The sequence below is a fragment of the Marmota marmota genome, unplaced genomic scaffold (assembly GCF_001458135.2).
Source record: "Marmota marmota marmota unplaced genomic scaffold, marMar, whole genome shotgun sequence".
In the NCBI taxonomy this organism is placed as follows: domain Eukaryota; kingdom Metazoa; phylum Chordata; class Mammalia; order Rodentia; family Sciuridae; genus Marmota; species Marmota marmota.
In genome coordinates this window covers 31,960,937-31,981,960 of record NW_026000082.1, presented here as the reverse complement: position 1 = coordinate 31,981,960, position 21,024 = coordinate 31,960,937, and the positions used below count along the sequence as shown (strand labels likewise).

At 61.3% G+C, this 21,024-nt stretch overlaps 1 protein-coding gene across 1 annotated transcript in view; it reads right to left on the bottom strand.

Moving 5' to 3' along the window:
• Positions 1-11,156: 11,156 nt before the first annotated feature.
• Sdc3 (syndecan 3) overlaps positions 11,157-21,024 on the bottom strand; it is a 21,280-nt gene continuing 11,412 nt past the window's right edge. The window contains exons 2-5 of the mRNA XM_015485362.2: positions 19,712-19,830; positions 17,708-18,321; positions 15,670-15,961; positions 11,157-14,893 (exon numbers count right to left, since the gene is read on the bottom strand). Coding sequence (XP_015340848.1) covers positions 14,727-14,893; positions 15,670-15,961; positions 17,708-18,289 — 1,041 coding nt within the window. The 5' untranslated portion in view covers positions 18,290-18,321; positions 19,712-19,830 and the 3' untranslated portion in view covers positions 11,157-14,726. The remainder of the gene's footprint in view (positions 14,894-15,669; positions 15,962-17,707; positions 18,322-19,711; positions 19,831-21,024) is intronic.

Here is a 21,024-nt window from a genome sequence, read left to right as displayed (position 1 = left end):
ATTGAGGGTGGCACTGGGCAAAGAATGGTGGGGACAAGGTGGGAGGTCAGGTGGAGGGCTGGTTGCAGGCAGCCTTGGAAGCCAAATTAAGATGTCTGGACGGGACCCGTGGGTGACGGGACACCTGGGGAAGGGCAAAGCAGGGCTGGCCAGGGCCACAGAGCACCTGCTCAGCGGCGCTGTGAGCGGAGCGTCCAGAAGGAGAGCTGCCCGTGCCAGGGGCAGGGGGGAAACTTCGGCCAGCGGGTCTGGGTGGGGTCCCCTCACTCCTGCCGAGACCCCCGCCTGCTGCCTCGGCACTAGGACCATTCCCAGCTGGGGTGGCACGTCTGCCCTCCTTGGTTAGAAGGACACAGAGGTGTCCTGAGAGCAGAGCCCTGTCCCCTCCCCTGCCCTGAGCCATCGGTCTCCAGAGGACAGTCACAGTAACAAGCAAAATGATGCTTTGCAGAAACGACAACGGCCCAGTCTATTTGGGGCCTTGGATTGGATCAGTGTGTCCACACGGAGGCCGAGAGCCGCCCACTGGGAGGCTGAGGCAGGAGGATCCCTGGAGCCAGGAGTTCAAGGCCAGCCTGGGGAACAGAGCAAGACAGACAGACAGACAGGAAGAGAGGGAGGGGGCGGGAGGGAGGGGAAAGGGAACTGAGGTCAGGAGAAGAGCCAAGCCCTCACCTGCTCAGGGGACACGCCCAGGTCGAGGAGGGTCCTGCGTCCCCAGGAGGGGCCAGAGAGGGCTAGCGCTGAGCAAGATCAGCCGCCACTCTAAGGGCTGAGCTCCCTGAGGCCAGGCTGCCCCAGGGCAGGTCCCCAACCCTAGCACCTGCCACTACAAAAGTCTCTGCCCCCCGACTTAGACACATGGTCCTCAAGTGGAGGGTCCCCAAATGACGGGGTTTATATTTGTTTCTGAGTAGAGGCTCAGAGTCCAGACCCAGGCCAGGGAGGAAAGGAAAAGGAAACTGTCTCAGGCACAAATTTTGTGGCTTCATGCCTGAAACCCCGTCATCACACCCGTCCTCCAGATGAGAATGAAGACGCAGGATAAAGAGTGGACGTGTGCGCAGACCCCGGCCCCCAGGCCCCGAGCTCAGACTCCTCAACTCAGGGCGAGGAAACGGCCGAACACCGGGACCCGCTGGGGCTTGAGACGTGGACAGTCCCTGGGTTCAAATGCTACCTCTGCCACTTGGTTGCCCTGTGACCTTGAACCAATCGCCCCTCTGGAGCCTCAGTTTCCATGTCTGTAAAATGGACTAACAGCAGCTGCCCCGTTCACTCATGTCTGTCCCGACCACAGTGATGGAGACCCTGAGGCTGGGCACCTGAGCGGGCACCACCTCCAGTGTGGCTGGACTTGTGTCACTTGCCCAGAGCAGACCTGACTGGCACGGTCCCTGTCTGCATTCTCTCTCTCCCCTCTGCCCTTGCCCCCTCCCCATCTCCCCTCCCACTTCTCCCCTCACTCACCCCCACGCCCCCTCCTTCCGGTGCTCATCCCTGCTCTGAGAACCTCCCCAGAAGTAGCTTCCTGGGCTCTAGGGACAGCTATCACAAGGGACGTCCTGGGACAGGCAACTCTGGAGGCAGAGGGACGAAGGGGCAGGGGCTGTGGGCAGCCAGGGTGGGCGAGGGCCCGAGCTCCCTGCGCTCACAGCAACCTGAGCACCCCCCCATCTCCCGGCCAACAGTGCCCACCCCTCAGCCCGTCCTGCAGGTGCAGACCTGCCCCGTCCCTCCCTCCCGGAACCCGCGGCTCTCTGCGCCCTGGAGATAATAGCCTTTGGCCTGGCTATTAGCTAGGATAGAGGTTTAGCTTCTAAGGCGACACCCAGAATAGCCGCAGCTTACACAAGACGCCAGTTTATTTGTGCCCCACATAATAGCGCCCCATGAACCCCCAGGACTGGCCCTCGGGGGAGGTGCCCCAGGTCCCTTCTGCCTTCTTGTCATGCACGGACTGCTCTGTGGGGCTGGAAGCTCCCTGAGGACGGGGACAGGTCCATCTCTCTCATCATGTGTCCTTGGAACCTGGTGGTGCTGGACACTATGGATGAGTGGGAAACCCACATCCCGAGCGTGGCCAGAGGCTTGACACCATGGAGTCCCCGCCGTGGAGGAGGGAGAAGTGCCTTCCTCCTGGGGCTGCCACAGGGACTGAGGGGCCGTGGAGCATCAGGGCTCAGTCCTGGGTGAACGTTCCCAGGGACACGTGGGTAGGAAGGGGCGCAGGCCCTGGCGTCACCGAGACCCTGCTGGGCCTCAGTGTTCTCGTCTGTGAAGTGGAGCTGCCGATACCTGGGCCAGGGATTCGGAGTCAACAGTCCCCACAACCTTGGCCTGGCGCCTAGCACCAGGACCCTTCGCAAGACGGAGCAGGAGGGGCGAGGCTGGTGCCCGTCTGGCCTGTGAGCCTGTGCGCTGGCTGGCGAAGGAGGGGCGGCCGCTGGTGGCTGATCTCGTTAGTGGTAATCGTCACCCTGACGCTCGTTAATATAATAGGGCTGCGCTCCCTCCCGGGCCTGGCTCCAGGCTGCAGCAGCGGCGGGGGCTCTGCAAACGCTCACCACACCCCCCCCCTCCCTGGGGAGGCCGCCAGGAGCCTCAGCTATTCCAGGCACACCACTCGACTCTGGGCCACGGGCTCTGCCTTGAATAGGCACCACTGCATACACTCCCGCACGCGCTCACCGACTCACCCCCGTGCAGCCAGCAGGCTGTGCCCCAACCACTGAGAACACGTGCTCGCAGAGAGGAGCCCTCAGTCCAGCCACCATCTGGACGTGCCACCTGCCGAGCACTCGGTGCCCGGCTTGGGTTAACCCCAACAGCCCAAGTGGTTCTTCCTGTCATGTCCACTCTGCAGCAGAGGAGACCAAGGCGCAGGATCACCTGCCCGTGGAGCAGCCGCCTGGGGTTTGAACACAGGAAGCCTCCGCTCAGCTTTAGCCCGACTCTTTCCTCCTGGTGAGTCCCCATCCTCGTTCTCCCCATTGCACCAATGAGGAAATGCGCTCAGAGAGGTGATGTCACTGACCCGGGATCGCACAGCCAGGACTGCCTGACCTTGCCCTGTCCCTGCAGGGGTGGACGCAGGGAGGAGAACTGTGCTCCTCTTTTAAAGACGGAAAACCTGAGGCCCAGAGAGATTCAGCAACTTGCCCATGGGCCCACAGGTATGGATGGAGAAAGACAGGGCCGGCCCCAGCCTCTCACTCTCACCACCAACCATGAGCCTTGGCCTGAGGGAGTCCGCAGCAGAAGAGTCAGCCCACCTGGGTCCCCTCCAGACACGGGGCAAGTCAATCATCCCTCTGGGCTGTGTCCTTAGAGTGGAGGCTGTGGCTGATGCTCCAGGGCCACCCCATCCTCCCCACAGGGTCCATCCCACCCTGGCCACAGCCTTAGGAGGGGAATGGTAAGTGACTTGAGAGGCTGTCACCCCACAGGAGGCCGTGATTCCCACAGGTCTGCTATCAAAGACCCCATGATTTTGAGAAGGTCCTTGGGGGCTGGGAGGTGCCCTCAGCCCACAGGTCACAGGGCTAAAAGACCCACCGGGCTGGTGACCCACAGAGCCCCGAGGGCAAGAGGCCGCTGGCCAGCCCTCAGCCAGCCTCAAGGCCACGGCTGTCCATCCCCAACCCCCGCCCTTGGCCAGGACATCGGACAGCCGAGGCGGAACCACCTGTCTCGGTGACATGGCCTGAGTCCAAGGCCATCAAGGACAGGAGGCAGCCACCAGAGCGCCTGGAGGGGGACTCCGCAGACAAAGCGCCCCGAGGAGCCGCCTCCACTGCCCTGGCCAGGCCCCACACACAATGGAAGGACCTTTCGAGGCCACATCCAGGCCACCCCCCAGCTCAGCCAGAGACACCCAGAAATGCCGCTGAGTTTGGTCCCAGACCAGCAGTCACCCCTGCCCAGAAGGGCCACAGGAAGGAGGTGAAAGTGGGAGAGGAGGCGGGAGTCCCTTCACTCTCCTTAGCGGCTGGCCATGGACCTGTCCACCTGTGCCTACGCCCTGCCCCCTGCTGGCCAGTCCCCTCTCCCTTGAGTAGGGCCAGCTCAAGCCCCGCCTTCTCCATCAAGGCTGCTCGGTTCCCACCCTCCCTGACGTCTCTGTCTCCCAGGTCCTGCTGTGCAGCCTTGGTGACAGGGAAGAGCTCCAGCGTCTCCTTTCCTCTCCAGTCTGTCCCCCGGGGCCGAGAGTGAGCTTTCTGGAACACAGATGTGGTCTGTCACTCCTCCTGCAGCTCCAACCTCTCAAGCAGAGCATTCGACTGCTCCTGACTCTGGACCCTTCCTTCTGTCCGGCTTCGGCTCCAGCCTCAAATCCGCAACCCGAGGCCTGGCCAGGTGAGGCAGGATCCCCCTTCCGGAAGACCCCGGGCCTGGTCAGCCCTGAGGCTGGCACAGCTGCGACCCCACCAGACCCCAGGACAGAGCTGAGGGCCCCTCTACACACGCACGTGCGCGCACACACACACACACACCTGCCACCAGGGAGCCACGGGCTGCAGCTCTCCAGTGTGTGTTGGTACCACGGACAGCGCCCGGGCGGGCCCTGGGGGCTACTAAAAGCCACCTGTGTGCGCGTCCTGGGACACGTTCGTGATCTCACACAACAGGCGTTGGCTGAGCACCAGCTGCATGCCCACCCCTAGGGAAAGGCCTGGTCACCGCTGCTCCCAAGCCCTGGGGTCTGCGTGGGGAACTGACTGCCGTGTCACCAACCCTTCACCTACCTCCCACAGACTGCCACAGCCACTTCTACAAGCCACATCTGACCGTGGCACTTGGCAGACACATACACACACACACACAGGCACATGGGCGCACAGACGCCCCGACTCCGTCCCTCTCCAGCGCCCAGCTGCTTTCCACACCTTCGCCTCCCCATCCGGGAGCTTCGCCCGCGCCTCCCCATGGAGAACCCCCACGCGGCCTTCAGAACCCCGTCAGGAGCCCCCCTTCCAGGAGGTCCCCGCCCCGTCCTCCCGGAGGCTCTGTCCCTGCCCATTTCCCTTGGCCTTGTCACATCCTGAAGTCCCACACACCCCATGCCAACCCAAAGTCAGCCGAATGTGCAACAGGAGCAGGTGACACAGGGGCTGTGTCCCCATGGCAGGTGATCAACCACTGCCCCAGTGACCCTTGCCTTCGACGGCTTCAGACTCATTCAGAAGCCTACAGTGGTGTCAAAGCTGTGCTTAGGTCACCTTCGCCCTGGAAGCCCATCTGTCCGTCATATCTTTGAGAACGGAGATGGCACGGGCTGTGTGCCCAGAATTGTCAGGATGTGGTTAAGGGCAGCACAACCTCCGGCAGGTCAGGGTCAGTGACGGAGGGAGCTGCGCCCTTGACTCCACGTCCATCCATCCGCTGCGAGTTCCCTGAGGGCCTGGGCTGTGTGCGCCTTGTGCATGGCGCACAGTAGGCCTCTGTCACCATGGTGACTGACAGACCTGATGAAGCCTCTAGGCTCTCAGCGCAGGGCCAAGGTTCAATCCTGTTCTGTCGTGTGCGGCTGGGTGACTCAGACACGTTCTGGAAACTTCATCTCAGTTTTCTTGACTGTTAAATGGGCTCATCAATCACGTCTACCTCGTGCCACATCTGGAAAGAGCGCCACAGGGAAAGGAGCAGCGCGGGCCCGGGCAACAGTGAAGGCCCCATCAAAAGCTCATGCGGTTTCCATGACCGCTGGGCTGAACTGTGAGGGTCACAACAGGAATTCAGAGGACGGAGAGAGCATCCAGAGGGCCCTTCCCGGGGCTGGGAGAATCCAAGAGGGTGTCCGCTGAGCACTTCCTGTGTGCGGTGCACTGCCCTGACGGAACCTCCAGCCGTTCTGTAGGACGGGGACCGCGGCCATCCCATCATGGTCCCAGGGGAGACAGGCACAGAGGCCAGAGAATGTGCCAGAGCGTTTGCTGGTAAGTGAATGGAGCTGGAGACCGCCAAGCCCCGCGAGGACACCAGTCCCCCCGATCAAGGCCGAATGCCCTCTCTGATGTGTAGACCTGACCCACGGTGAGGGGTGGGGAGGAAAGTGGAAGTTGGCTGATTAGACAAAGGGGAATGAAGGGGAGGGAGGGGGCGGGAGGGAAAGACAGTGGGATGAATCGGACTGGACTGTCCATGTTCTCTCTGACCACGCGACCAGGTAGCTCCGCATCATGTGCGACCCCAAGAATGGGAGGTCACCTATCCTCCACGTGTGTGCAACCTGTCAAGGCGCGTCCTGCCGTCACGTCTAACTAAGAAGAGAAACATGTAAAAATAAAAATAAGCTTAAAAAAAAGAACTTGCCAGAGATCGCTCAGCTGGAAGTAGAAAAGGGGGCAGATTGGCCCCCACATCCTGCTCCTCACTCCTCTCCGCGCAGCTGACCTCGAGAAGGCCCGAGGCTGAGCCAGACCGTGGAGGACAAGCCACAGACAGAGGTGCCTGGGGAGGAAGCAGGGCCACAGACTGCCCCTCACTCCCTCCCCAACAGCCGGCCCAGGGCCTCTCCACCCCCGCCCCTCAGACACCACCTGTCCTCACGCACCGGCCAGCCTCCATCGGACCCTCGCTTCCCCCATTCTCCTCTTCCCCATGCCAGAGACCGTCCTGGGCAACAGCTGGCTTGGCTTGGGAGTGACCAGAGAGGGTGGTGCTGGAGCAGGGTTTTGAAGGGCCCATAGGAGTTCACCAGGAGGAGAGAGCGTGGGAGTCAAGGGTGACCATACAGTTGTCACCTACACTCTCAGCATTCTGGGAATCTCTGTGCCTCGGTTTCCTCATCTGTAGCATGGCCTCAGTTTCCTCATCTGTAGCATGGGATTAAGGAGTACCTACTAGTCTCTCAGGGTTTTTGTTGTTGTTTGTTTGTTTTTTGTTTGGTACTAGAGATTGAACCAAAGATGCTTAACCACTGAGCCATCTCTCCAGCCCTTTTTTATGTTTTGAGACAAGGTCTCGCTGAGTTGCTTAGGGCCTCACTAAGTTGCTGAGGCTGGCTCTGAACCTGAGATCCTCCTGCCTCCACCTCCCGAGCCCCACCTCCCCTCCAGGCGTGCACCACGGCACGGGGCTTCTCCAGTTTTTGTAAGGACTAAACAAGCAGCTGCGGTCACCTGACCCAGTGTTCCTGCAGAGCTTGCCCCGCGCCAGCCACTGCTCTAAGCGCCTCACACCTATTAAAAGTGGTCACACCCGCTCGGCACAGGCTGCATGCAATACACCTGGCTTTGTCACTGTGAAACCCTCATTGTCACGGCTGCACACCTGCTCTGAGTCAGTCACAGTGCAGACACATCACTCTGCCCACCCTGTGGGTCCCTATCCTCACAAATCTCTGCAGTGACCATCACGATGACCATTTTACAGAAGAGAAAGCCACAGCTCAAGGGGCTTCCCCAAGAGGACCCAGGAAGACCTGGCTGCACCAGTGGGGACCCAGGTCCAGCCATGCCCTTCTTGCCACGGCCAGTGACAATCAAATCAGTGTTTCCAGCAAGACACGATAGAGCTCTGGACCTGCCGGAGCCTTGACGACGTGGCAGCAGAGGGGTGAGTGAATCCAGTGTCCTTCGAAGTTGGAGGCATCGTGGCCAACCACCCCTCCCACCCAGGACGGATGTGAACAGGAAGCAAGGTCCAGGGTTCCCGCAAGGCGCTTCACCACAGGACACATGTGCACTTGCGAAAGGCCACCTCGTGAGTGTCCCTGGAGGAGGGAACAGCTGGGGTCATAGCAGCGTCATGTGGGCGATTTCATCAGAGCCGATCCTGAGAGTCAGCTTTCCTAGGAGGGGAGGGAACAGGGCCCAGGAAGGTGCTGACCACGTGGAAGTGGATGACGTGAAGCAGGAACTCGGGGTAGGGCTGGGGGTAGGCAGAGGGACAGGGGGCCTGGGCTTGGGGCTGTAAGGCCCAGCTCTGCATTTCCCGGAGGGGCAGCCTCAGGGGCTCCCCATGGCCCCCAGAGTCAATTTATGAGAATTTAAAATATGAACTCCAAGTAGTGAAGCCAGGCACGGTGGCACACGCCTGTCATCCCAGCGACTCGGGAGGCGGAGGCAGGAGGATCGTGAGTTCAAAGCCAGCCTCAGCCAAAGCAAGGTGCTAAGCAGCTCAGGGAGAGACCCTGTCTCTAAATAAAACCCAAAACAGGGCTGGGGATGTGGCTCAGGGGTCCAGTGCTCCTGAGTTTAATCCCCAGTACAAAAAAAAAAAAAAAAAAAATCCGCATCACATTTGCATATTGATTGGTTAACACATCTTATAATCTTACTCATCACTCCTGTGGCCAGGCACAATGGCGCACGGCTATGATCTCTGCCACTTGGGAGGCTTGGGCAGGGAGATCCTAAGTTTGAGGCCAGCCTGGGCAACTGAGTGAGATCCCATCTCAAAAGAAAATGTCTGTTTTGTGACTAGAGATTGAACTCGGAGGCCCTGAACCACGAGCTAGATTCCCAGCACATTTTCATTTTGACACAGGGTCTTGCTAAGTTGCCGAGGGTCTTTGCTGTCCTCAAACTTGCGATTCTCCTGCTTGAGCCTCCTAAGTCAATGGGATTACAGGCCTGCACTACCGCTACCAGCAAGAAAATGTTCTCTCTCTCTCTCTCTCTCTCCCCCTCCCTCCCCCCTCCCCATCTTCCTTCTTCCTTATAATTTACTTAATGAAGAAACTTCTCCTTCCTCCCCCTCCATTTTGTTGGGTCATTTGTCTGATAGAGCATCTCATGGTGTAGATTTTGTGGATAAGGTCAACATTTCCACCTGTGAAATGGGGGTGATCCTTCTCCCCAACATTAAGTGAGGTAATGATGTGAATGAGGACTGACAATCAAAGGCACCCCACAAGTGTCATGTGTTAATATGTGTCTGAGTCTTCAGTAATGTTCTCTGGCTTCTGTTGTTCTGATGCTCTAACTGCGGTTCAGAGATGCTTAGTAACCTGCCCACACTCACACAGCTGGCTAATGGGAGAGAGAGGAGACAGGGCAAAGGCCCAAGAGGGGCTCCTACTGCATCCTCTAAGAGCGTTAGGGTCTGTGTGAGTCTCGGTTCCTCCGTCTGCAGATGCAGGCCAGGAGGCCCAAGCTGCCTGGGGCCCGAGTGAGCTCCTGTGAGAAGACGTACCAGGGCCTGGCCTGGCATCTCGTCCCGTCCTGCGGCAGGCCCAGCGTCCCTCCTCCCCCCCCCACCGACTGGGGACGAGGCTCGGCTCTGGCATGCTCAGTCTGAATCCTCCGCGGCCCCCAGCCCACCCCCAGGCCGGCAGTGACAGGGTGGGCGGCCCCCGAAGCTGAGCACACTCTGTTCCCAGGGTAGCCTGGGCTGGCAGCTGTGACCTCTTGGGCTGCCAGAGACAAGCGGCTATTCTCCTTCCTCCCACTCCATTTTGTTGTGTATCCTGTGGGCCACGGGGCCAGAGGGAAGTGCCACACCTCCCAGCAGTGCCCGTCCCTCCGGCCAGCCCAAACGCAGCCTCCTGCCTCCATCCAGCCTCTAGAAGCCCAAGCCTCCGGTGCAGTTCACGCCAGGGGGACGGTAGCGGTACGATTTCTGCCCAGGTTCTGGGTCATCTGTTCATTCCACAGGCTGCATGCTGGGCCTGGAGAATAATGACAATGACAGCCACGAGGACAATGATCATGGCCTGGATGAGCAGCCACCGGCACTTGGCTTTGGATCAGAGAGGTTGAACGACGAGGCAGAGCACACCCAGCTGCAAGCGGGATCCCAGACCACACCTTCTGCCCCTCCATGCTGAGACCAGGGCCAGCGCACAGCCCTGGATGGGGACCCCCAGGGGGAGATAAGCATCACCTTCCAGAAACTTCCTGGGTGAACAGCCACGTGTGCTTGGCTTTGAATGTTGACAAACCAGCCTCTCCCATCACAGCAGGCTTCCGACTGCAGCCCTGCCCTGGGTCAGACCCTCCCGGTGACAGGCCTGGCTCCTTTGCCCCATCTACAGCTCTGGAGGTTAAGGCTCCAGGTGACAAACTGTCTGAGCCCAACAGCGAGGCCCAGGGCCCCAGGTCTCTGCCCCTGAGCTGCCAAGCAATGAGGAGGTGTTCCTGGGGGGTTGGGGGGGCAGCCGGGGAAGGACCCGTCCACCCCAAGGCTAGTGCCGCTTGTCCTGGCCACCTGTCCTCTCCCAGTTCCAAGCACAGGCCAGGTACAGAGGGGACACTCAAGAGCTGGGACTGGGAGGAGGGAGAAGCAGATGGAGCCCGTCCACGGGTCGCAGGCTCCAGCCCACCCTAAGGGTCAGACATCTCTGCGGAGCGTGGGGCGGTTTCCTCAGAGGAGGAAGGTAACACCATGACTCCCATGCCCAAGCGTCCCTTGGCGGGGACAGAAGAGCCCCCATGTGCACCAGAGAAGCGTGAGCCCTGGCGAGGGAGGGGGACAGGGTGCCAGCTGAAAGGGGGAGGACTTCAAAACAAGTGGAGCCAGCACAGCCTGCAGGACGCTCCGAGCTCCTGGCATCAGGAGCTGCGCGACATGGGGACAGGGGTGCCCCTGCGGCTCCAGGGGCCTTTCTACACCAGGGCGGGTGGGGCCAGCCCGGAGACCCCGGCTCTGCACCCTGGGAGCCCCCAAGTCAGAGCATGGTCCGGGCCAGGAGCCTCCATCTCCATCTGAGCAAGGCGACCGTGCGTCATCTAAGGTCCTGAGCACCCTCACCCGATCCCCACCGCGCCCCACTGCAGGGGTCTCATCCCATCTCACAGGTCAGGACACTGAGGCTCGGAGAGGCCAAGCCACAGCCTGGAGCCACAGCAGGACACACCCCGGGTGGGGGCGGGTGCAGAGGAGCCGTCACACCCCAGCCACCCACTCGTGCGCTTCCCAGGGCTTTAGCACCCCCCACGGGTGGTTCCCGGGGCCCCCCTGTGGCCTGAAACCAAGCTCTTCCCCTGGGCTGACCACAGGCCCTGCCACCCCAGCTGCCCCTCCAACCGCAGCCAGCCCTGGCCTCCCCACACCGCCTCCGCGGTCTCCACCCCGGGAGGCTTTTACCATAATAGTCCCCACAGGGGCTGTGGGTCGGCTCTGCTCCGCTCTCCATTCCCCTTAAAGGGGAAGGTGGCCGAGGCCCTGCCACCTCCAGATTCAATTCACCTCACTCTGGCCACAGGACATCGTTTCAGCTTAATTTTATTTCCTCTTATAAATGGGCACAGCACGGGAAATGTTAAAAAATAAACCAAGAAAAATCAAACGAGAAAACAAAAACAAACCAGTTCCTTCCCAAGGCTGGACAGGCGAGCGCCCGCCGCGGGCAGTGCCTCGGTCTCCTCGTCCACGGTCTTTCTTCTGATTCTCCTTATCGAAAGTTTTGGCCATGACTCAGGACGGGTAGGGTTAATCACAGGTTACGGGGGAGGGAAAGGGCAGGGAAGGCCTGGGGAGGGAAGGACAGTCCCCCACCCACCGCAGGCCGGGATCCGGGAGGGCTCTGTACAGGAGAAAGGGCTCACCAGAGGGGAGGGGACACTGTCTTCAGGTGGCTCTCTGGAGCCACACTGCCTACGAAAAATATTTACATGCATTGCCACGCTGGGCCCAGGTGCCCAGAGGTGCCAGGTGGGCACCCGGGAGATGCTGGGACCATCAGCCCAGAGTGGTGATTCCCAGAGCCCCGTCTCAGCGTCTCTGAAATCTGTACAGTTTGGGGGCTTCTATTTACAGGCAGGAGTCCCGGAGAGCAAGTCCAGGGTTGTGTAGTCAAAAGAGCCAGGAGAGCCACGGAGGCCACTCCTGCCCTGGAGGACAAGTTGGGTCCACTCCCTGGGGCCCAGGGCTCCAGCCTGGAGGCCTGATGGACAGGCTTTGCCAAGCCCAGGGGGTCTGGCCAAGCACCCAAGGCCCTTGCCACAGGGCTGCCCTGCCCTGGTGTCTCCAGCAATCTAGGACCCCTGGACAGACACAGCCTGGACTCTTGAAGTCACAGCAGAGGGGGGCCCACCCCCCATTCTCTGGCCAGCCCCAGCCTGCTTCACAAGAGCTCACGACCACACAAGCTCCCTCTCATTTGGAATGTGCTGTGCTTCCGGGAAATGCCAGATACCCTCCCAGGAGCACTGGGGTTCTGTGGACCCACTTGGCAGGCCCCACGTGTACCGCACCATACCTGGGCCAGGCCAGGACCCTGCGCCCACATTGCACTGAGTCCTCCTGGAGCTGCCCGCTCTTGCCCTCCTCTCAAGTGCTGAGGACACAGAGAACAGGGGCCAGGACACGAGGCCCAGCCCGCCGCCCTGAGCCCGCCCTCAGGAAGGGCTGGCAGGGCCGCCCCATCAGGGCGCCAGCCTGATGCAGAAGCTGTGGCCACTGCTGAGTCTCCGCTCAGTGCCAGCGTCCCCTGGGCTGCCCAGGCCCTGTCTCCTCACACTCAGTCTTCAGTCTCAGCCCACCCAGGCCTCTCACCAGAACTGCTGTCCCCAAGACAGCAGCCCACCAGGGAGCAGGTGGAACGAGGCTGGGACTCATGGTCCTCTTTGCCCCTGTGCCCTGCCCTTCCCTTCAGGACAACGAGGCTTGCCAGGCCTCGTGGGCCAGGATTCCTTCCCCACCTGTCCCTTCCTCAAAGTCTGGGCACTGTCTCGGCTGCCTTTGGGTCTACAAGATGGAGCTCAGCCTGAAAGCAGGACCCTGGGAAAGACCGGCTGCAGTGGCCCCTGGGACCCTCACCCTCACTGCCTCAGGCACGCCTGCCCTCACCCTGCAAAAGTCTGCTGCCAGGGAGTCTTGAAAAGGGAACAGAAATAAAACTGAGGTGGGTGTCTGACTTGAGTCTGGGTTGTGGGCGAGGGGTGGGGGTGGGAGCACCAGCCAATTACAACTCACACCACATCCCTGGGCTCCCAGAGCCCCCGCCAGGCGCTCCCTCCCCCAAAGACTGGTGACCGTACACTTCAAACTCCTATCAAAGGGCCCATCTTTCAAGGGTAACCAAAAAGGTGGCTTGGGACCTGTGACAGCACCACCACCCCAGTCACCTGCTCTACTCCCCCAAATCTCTGCCCTCGGAGTCGGGGGCACCTGCCTGGGCTGCTTCCGGCTGTAGCCACAACTAGTAGGACTCCAAGCAGGTCCCCAGGGAGGGCCCTGGGTGGGTGGGTGAGGTTGGCCTGGTAGGTCAAGGGCAGAGGAAGCAGAGGGCCTGGGCGGAGGGCCCACCCTCACAGGCACTTTGGAGACTTGTGTCCTGGGAGGCAGAGTTGCCCCCTAGCTCAGAGCAAGTAAAGGATTTGGGGAGAGCAGAAGCCATGCCACATGTCCCCTCCCCACCCAGGACTTTCCAGGACCCAAGAACCCTCCACAGTCTGGGGCCAAACTCCAGGAACCAAGCCCTTCTTTCTTCAGCCTTGGAGAAGTCCCAGAGCTCCGGGTGGTGGGGGCTGGCCCCAGCCGCCCTTTTGGGTTGGAGGTGGAGGGGTGGGGGGTGAGGCCAGGCCCGGCTCATGTACAAAGCCCTAGGAGGGCTTTTTCCAGTGCCCCCCACCACTGAATCCAGGAAAGACCAATGCCCTGATCCCTCCAGCATGAGCACAGGGATGTGGGTGAGGCTGTGTCCATGTGGGACTGGGTCTGGCACAGGGTGGGACGGAGGTGACGTGGCTGGTGCAGTGCCAAGGGGTGAGACTGAGTGTGACGGGGCGAGGCGGGGACCCAATATGGGCTGATTGTTCCAGCTTGACTCCACCTTCCCCAGTGCGCCCAGAAGCTGGAGACGACATGTGTGGTGTCAGGGTTTGTGTGGGGGAGGCATAAAAGAGAGAGGAGGCCACATGTCACCGCTCGGTTGATCAGGACTAGCCACTCGCCTTACGGTAGTGTCGGGGGGGGGTGTTTCAGCAATGGGTGAAGATAAACATCTTTGGAAGAATGTCTGTTTTTGCAACATGTCTTGATTGGTGGGGGGGTCAGGACCATATATGACCTTGTCATTGCGTGCTTTTGTTTCATGAGTGGCCACATGACAATGTGTGGAAGAGTGTGGGCAACGATGTCTGTGGTGTTCCCCCAGGAGCGGCGTGCAGCAGCGTCCCCTCGCTAGTGGCTGCTCTCGTGCTCTCTGGAAGCTGTTTTCTCGGGGGAGACACAGAAAGAGGTGAAGCCTTGGGCACAGGGGAGCTGGGCAGGGGGAGGGGAGAGTGGTCCCACAACCCCAGAGAGGCGAGGACAAAACAGGCTGGTGACAAAGGGCACCCTCTCACCCAGGCAGAGAGAGGCCCTGGGACAGGAGCAAGAGGTTGCTGTGTCTAGATTATTTCAAGGGCGGAGTCTGCCACATGTTGGTCCTGAAAGCCAGCCTGGAGTGCCTCTCTGCCCACAAAAGGAGACCTCAGCCAGCCCTGCAGGGCCAGGTGCCCATCTCAAGCCCCACCTCTTCTCCTTATTCCACCAGCCAATCAGGAGCTTCCTTCCTCCTGTCCATCTGACATAAGGTCCTGAAGCCTCAGGCTGGTGGGGGGGGACAAGAGATGAGCTCGTAAGGGCACAGTCTGGGGCAGACAGCAACCACCCCTGCTCCTCAGGGATGATCTGTGTGAGGCTGGCAACCTGGGCGGGCCTCAAGAAGGAGGGCAAAGGAGAACTGGGGCCAGGCTCCCTGCTGGGCCCAGTTCCAGGCCTGATCTGGTGGGGCTGGCCGGGGACTGGGTGGAGGGGTGGTGTCGAGGCAGCAAGGAGGCACTGAGGCTCCGCTAGGCATAGAATTCCTCCTGCTTGTCAGGCTTCTGGTAGGTGACGCTCGCCTGCTTGGGCTCCTCCAGCGTGTAGCTGCCTTCATCCTTCTTCTTCATGCGGTAGATGAGCAGCGTGACCAAGAAGGCAGCGAAGAGGGCACCCACGACCCCGCCCACAATCACGGCTGTGGAAGAAGAGGGCAAAGTCGAGGCTCAGAGGCAGGAGGTGAGGTAGAGGACCCCAAGCAGGGGACGGGGGCGGGGGGGCTGGGAGTCCTGAATCTGCTCTCAGAGTCGGAGTGAAGTTGGAGTCGGTCCCAGCGTCGGTCCCAGCGTGGCTCCACTGTCACCCGTTCCATCTGCCTGACACTCTGATCCTTTCCTCCAGCCCTCTGGGGGAGGACCAGGTGCCACCCATCCAAAGATGCTCCAGGACTTTCAAGCTCCAGGGAAGAAAAAACTCAAGTGCCAACTAAACTATGGCCCTTCCCCGTCACAGCACTGACCTAACACCCTGACGGCCCAGGCTCCAGAGGAGGAGAGGGAGGCCTGGGGGCCACACCAGTGGGAGCCAGGATCTGGGTCACTAGTCTAGGACTCTGCAGCAGATGTGGCCAGCACAGGAGTGGGGGAAGGACAAGGTGGGACAGGGATTGGTGCTCAGGAAGTGAGGGCCCACAGGGTTGACCAGTGTGACCTGGGAAAGTGGGGTTCAAAGTCAGAGTCCAAAGAGGGGTCACAGGGTGGTGAGGAAGGTGCTGGAAGTGGAATAAAGCCAGGGTCAGACTCTGGGAAGGAGGAAGGTTGGGGAGAAGTCGGGGCAGGCCCTGGGGTGGAGTCCCAGCCCTCACTTCCTAGTGGCTCCTAGGAAACCAAGCCCTGGCGTCCCCTCTTGGTTCCCAGAGGCACACTGAGGCCATTCAGCTGCCCCCACCCCACCCTGGGCAGAGCCGGGCCTCACCTACGAGCACCTCCTTCCGCTCCAGGATGCTCTTCTGTGGCAGCTGAGCAGCAGAACTGCCCGAGTCGATGGCATTGTCCAGGAGGCCAGGGCCTGGGCGGGCACCCTTGGGCAGTGTCCCTGGTGGAGGTGATGGCTTGGCCGCTGCCCCTCCCACAGCCACCACCTCATTGGCTGTGTCTGGCTGTGTGGTCTCTTCTTCCGGCAGCTCAAAGTCCCCGCTGGGGCCACCGCTCACTGGCACCTCTGGCTCATCCCGGATTGTAGTCAGGAAGGATTCTGGAGTTGGGGTCTGCAGAGAGGGTGGCATGAGCCCAGGAGCCACAGAAGGGCACCACTCCACTGCCCCAGTGGGCCAAGCCGAAGTATTCACTATGCTTAGTATGCAAAGCCTCGTCCTCATGAAAGGAGGATTATTACCACCAATTTATAGTGCAGGAGACATGCTCAGAGAAGTTAAGTAACTTGCTCAAGAACACACAGCTGATAAGTCGTAGGAGCAGAACTAAAATCTAGATCTATCCAGCCCCGAAGTCTGTGTTTCTAATCACTCTACAATGCCGCCTCTATTCTCGGTCTGGCCACATCCTGTCCCTATCCTGTCTCCATCACTTCCCCTCCAGCAGCTTTGGTAACAATCCTTGGGGGATTCCTGTTGAGAAGGTGCATGGGGACTGCCAGTGCAGGCGTATGAACTGGGCCTGGGGCAGGGTCAGTCCGTTAGTCTGGTGGCCAGTCCAGAGCACAACATGCAGCCTGTGATGCCCCTGGGGGACTGGTGTCCAGGGATCCAGCCCAGTGACCACAATCCTGATGGTCCCTCCACGTGGAGCAAGACCAGAGGCACGAGCCATGAGACCAGAGTGGGGGTGTGGAGCCCTCAGGGCGGGGCTGTGGCTGCGGGGGCTGGTGGGCGAGGGCGGGCCCAGGGTCTGCAGGGAGAGGCCATGTGCAGAGCAACGCCCGCTGCGGCCTGGGCTCTGCCCTGCGTGGCCCCCCTTCCCGCCCAGCTGCCCCAGCTGCTTGGAGGAGCCAAGAGAGAAGCCCGTGTCCTGATGGGGCTGAGGACTGAGCAACTGCCCTGACTTAAGGGCAGCTCCACAGCCCTCGGGTGCCTGTCTACGAGGCCAGCTGCACAGGGCTCTGTGCCTCTCCAGTGCCACCGCATGCCCCTTGCCTGGGGCACCCACCATGGACCAGACCACACAGCTCCCCGTTCCTGGCTACCTGTCCATCCCACATCCTTCTCCCTCCAGCCCTGACCCCCTTCCTAACACCCCAGACACATGCCCATACAGGGCCTGGCCTGGACACTGCCTGGCCTCAGGAACCCACTCCCTGCAGGCTAAATCCTGCCTTGGAAAGCAGCTTCGCCTTCCTGAGCATCGGGGGACCCCAGTGCCCCCCGGGCTGGGCCGAGGCTGCAGGAGGCAACATGAGACCCCGAGGCCCCTCCACAGGAAGCCCGTGTTCTGCTGCTCCTGCGGGCCTAAGCCCCCTCAGGCCAACCACAGCCATGACACGATGCCATCCAGAGACGTGGCAAGAGCTGAGCATCAACGGCTCCCCCTCGCCAGACGATATTAACGCTCCAGCTCCGTCAGGAAGTTCAACCTCACAGCACTAAGAGATCTTCTGGTTTTTTTTTTTTTTTTTTTTTTTCCTTTTCACAAATAAGCAAATAGACAGGATCAGTGACCAGCCTGAGGTCTCACCCTAAAAAGCTGCAGCAGAGGATTCAAAGCCAGGCTGCCGGGCTCCTGAGTCGCCGCTCTCAACCAGGACACCAGGCCCAGCCCCCCTCACCCACACACCCATGCCCAGTCCCTCCCCCGGGGAGTCATGTCCCAGCATCAGGGCCCAACCCCCACCCCGGCTTCCTGTCCCTTTCTAGGCCATCGAGCTCCACCTCCGTCCCATCCTGTCCCTTGTGCCCAGCCTTGATCCTCTGGCCCTGTTGTACCGCCAGGCACCCTAGAACCTCCTGGCCCTGACCCTGCCCAGCCCCATCATGCCCTGTCCTCTCCCAGGCCCTCACCTGAGCCAACTCTGTGGGTCCAGGTGCAGTGGTCCCCAGGGACAGGGTGCTCCTCTCAGTGACGTCAGGCTCCTGGGTGGTAGCCGGCCTCGGAAGGGCTCCTGGCCGGGAGGTAGCTACGGTGACCAGCCTGGGTGTCGGGGCCTCGGTGTCTAAGTCGGCCACCGTGGTCGGGGTGGAGGGCGCTGCTGGAGAGGTGGCCTGGGCTGTGGCGGCTGTGGTCAGTGGGAGAGGAGGAAGCCTCCGGATGCCAGTGGTCCTCACAAGAGCAGTGGTGGCCGTGGCTGGGGATGCTGCAGGGATGCTGGGGGCCGCGGTGGCCTCAGTGGCAGGCACCGTGGCCACCGTGGGGGCCCCTGTGGTGGCGGCAGCGGTGGTTGCCGTGGTGGTGGAGATGGTGGTAGCTCTCTGGCTGGGCTCCTCTGGGGCCTCTGTCACCACTGGAGGGCTGGTGACAGGCTCTGGGGTGGGGCTCTCGGAGGGGAGCTCTTCAAACGGGGTGCCCACTGGCTGGACGTCCGTGGTGGGCAGCACAGCGGGCGTGGTGGACACAGCCAGGGCCACGTCGGGGCTGAACCGCATGGCCGTCTCAAGGCCCGACTCCTGCTCGAAGTCTGAGGGGGAGGGAGAGGGAGAGAGCTAGGGAGCTGGGCCACTGTGCGGGGCCGAGGACCCAGGTCAGCCACGCCACCAGGACGGGGACTCCCAACCCCCGCTTTGCCCGATTTCCCCAGGAAAACTTGAGGAAAAGGTGAAGGCCGGCCTGGCCACTGGTGGCTGAGCCTGCCCAAGTTCTCTCCGCCTGGCCGGAACTTTCCTACTGTCCAGCCTACCCGGCCCCGGGCTTCATCAGGTTGAGGCCGGGCGGGGGCAGGGGAGACCCTACTGGCTGCAAATCTCTCTGAGGACTCAAGAGAGAAGAGGCGTCTGGGAAAAGCTATACTCCCGGGCACATGCCCAGCCTAAGCTCACCAGCGGGCACCTCAGGGGGCCCCAGGGGGCCCAGGCACGGGGTGAAGGAGGCCTCCTGTAGGAGTCTGTCTGCACCACGGGGCTGAACCAGGGTGGATAAGTGAAGGAACCGGAAGGAAGTGAGGCGAAGGAGCAAGCGGGGTGGGGAGCGGGAAGAGCAGGACCACAGGGGGCTCCCAGGGGGGCGGACGCAGCAGGCAGAGAAGGCAGGAGCCAGGGAGAGCCCTGTATGGGCTGAGCCACCAGGCAAGGGGCTGGGTTTGGTTTGAGGTTAACATGGAAGAGTCTTAAAGGAATGGCTCCAGGGAGCCCAGAGGCCCGGCCGTGGCAGCCAGTCCACAGCACGGACCTCATCCCGTCTCATCCACACCGCGTCCCTCTCTGGCTGATCCCAGCCCCCTCTTCAGGTCATTTCCAGAGCTCCTCCTCTGCCAGACCCGCCTCCTGGAGCCGGGGGAAGATGGTGTATTTCTTGCCATTTACAGGTGACCCTAGGGACGCCCCAGGAGGCGCTGAGTGAGGGTGTGCGGCTGGCTGATCAGGGGTGACTGGGAAGGACCTGCCCAATCTCACAGCTCGCCTGCCCGAGGGCAGGGCCTGCAACCCACTGTCCGACCAGCCCTTCTTCAACCTGCCCCAGCCCGACCCTTGGACACAGCTGTTTGGATCCAAGAGGACCTTGTGGCCCAGTGTGGGCCGATCAAACCATCCACGCGGAGGACGTGCCAGGGCCACTGAGGAGGGGCTGAATCCCTTCAAGTGGTTGGAACAGGGTCATGAACAGGGTCACTGAGGAGTGCTTCCTGACATGGGCTGGAGAGCAGGGTCTGCAGGGCTGTAGAGAGACCCCAGCAGCACATGCAGAGGCCCCTGAGATCAGGGAGGGCCGGGGCCGGGCGCCCTCTGGGGAGGATCCTCTGTCCTTCTCCTTCGGGTCCACCAGACAGCCCCGCATGACCTCCACACGACAGGAGGACCCACTGAGCAGGCTCCTGGGGATGGGACAGGCAGGGATTCAGGGGAGGTACTTACAGCCTGAGCCTGACCCTGAGTAGAGGTCGTCCAGTTCATCGTCTGGGAAGGAGTCATCGTCCCCAGAACCCTCCAGGTCCACGGGCCTCTCAAAGTTCTCGCTGCGCCAGCGCTGAGCCTGGAGGACGGAGACAAGCACCGGTCAGCACCCAAGGCCAGCAGCCTGGACACACCCAGAGGGACCACGGGCATTGTGGAGAGCTGAGGGACATCTCCTGGGCAACAGAGAGCTGAGGCCTACTGATGACCGCTTCCCAATTGCTCAGGGGCGGGGCATAGCCCCATCTCCTGCCTGATGGCCACCAACAGGGACCCCTGGCTGCTCTCTTCCCCCTGAATGGAACCCCCGGATGTCAGAACTGGGTTTAAAGCCGGCAGTGCTGGATCTCAGTCCTGGCTCCATCATCTACGAAGTGTGGGACCTTGGGCAAGTTCTCTAACTCCTTGTGCCTCAGTTTACCCACTTGTAAAAGACACAAAGAGCACCACCTCACCCAGCTGAGGGCACACTGCGCTGGGGTTAAGCAGCACCACATGCACCAAGCCGGGCTTGGCAGAGGCCCAGCTGGCCCCTGGCAGCAGCAGAAGCCCCTCACAGATGTCGGCCAGAAAAGGCCCCAGGTACAAAGGGCATCAGCCTAAGACACAGGTGGGGACTGAGGGCTAGCTGCCCCAGGCCACCGAGAGCAGGGAATGAGATCTAGAGATCCATCTTCTGCTTGGGACGCTAAGTGGCATCTCTAATTCCCAAAGGCAGGGTAAAGAGCATCATCAGAGACATGGGTGTCAGGGTGTTGGGGAGCGATGGCCTTGATGGGGAGGAGGCAGGGAGAGGGGGGACCAGCTCCAGCCCTGGCCCTGAGTCTTCCAAAGACAGGAAGTTAGCTCCCTGCCCTGACCCACCGCCTGCGATCTCAGGGCCCACCTCTGGGGCTCAGGCGGTGGGAGGGGCTTCTCCGAGGGTCCAGCACCTGGGGCCTGACTCCTCCGAGATCATCTCTTCCCCAGCCCCTGTGGCCCTGGGCTTGGAGCCAGAGCCTCAAAGGCAGCGAGCAGACCCTCAAAGATGGGCGGGCAGGGGGTGCCCTGGCTCGGAGGCCCTGCCCCAGCCCTGGGAGCTTTCACAAGAGACTGAGATGAACTCCTGGTGCCCGGACATGAAGGGCAGAGCATGTGAGTCTTCTGCACTTCAGATCAAGAGAGAGAGAGGCCTGTCCACAGGAGGAAGGGAAGAAGCCAAGCTCCCAGGTGGGCAGTGCAGCTGGTGCCCGGGAGCCCTCAGTCTCACCAGCGTCCCCCCCCCCCCCCCCCCC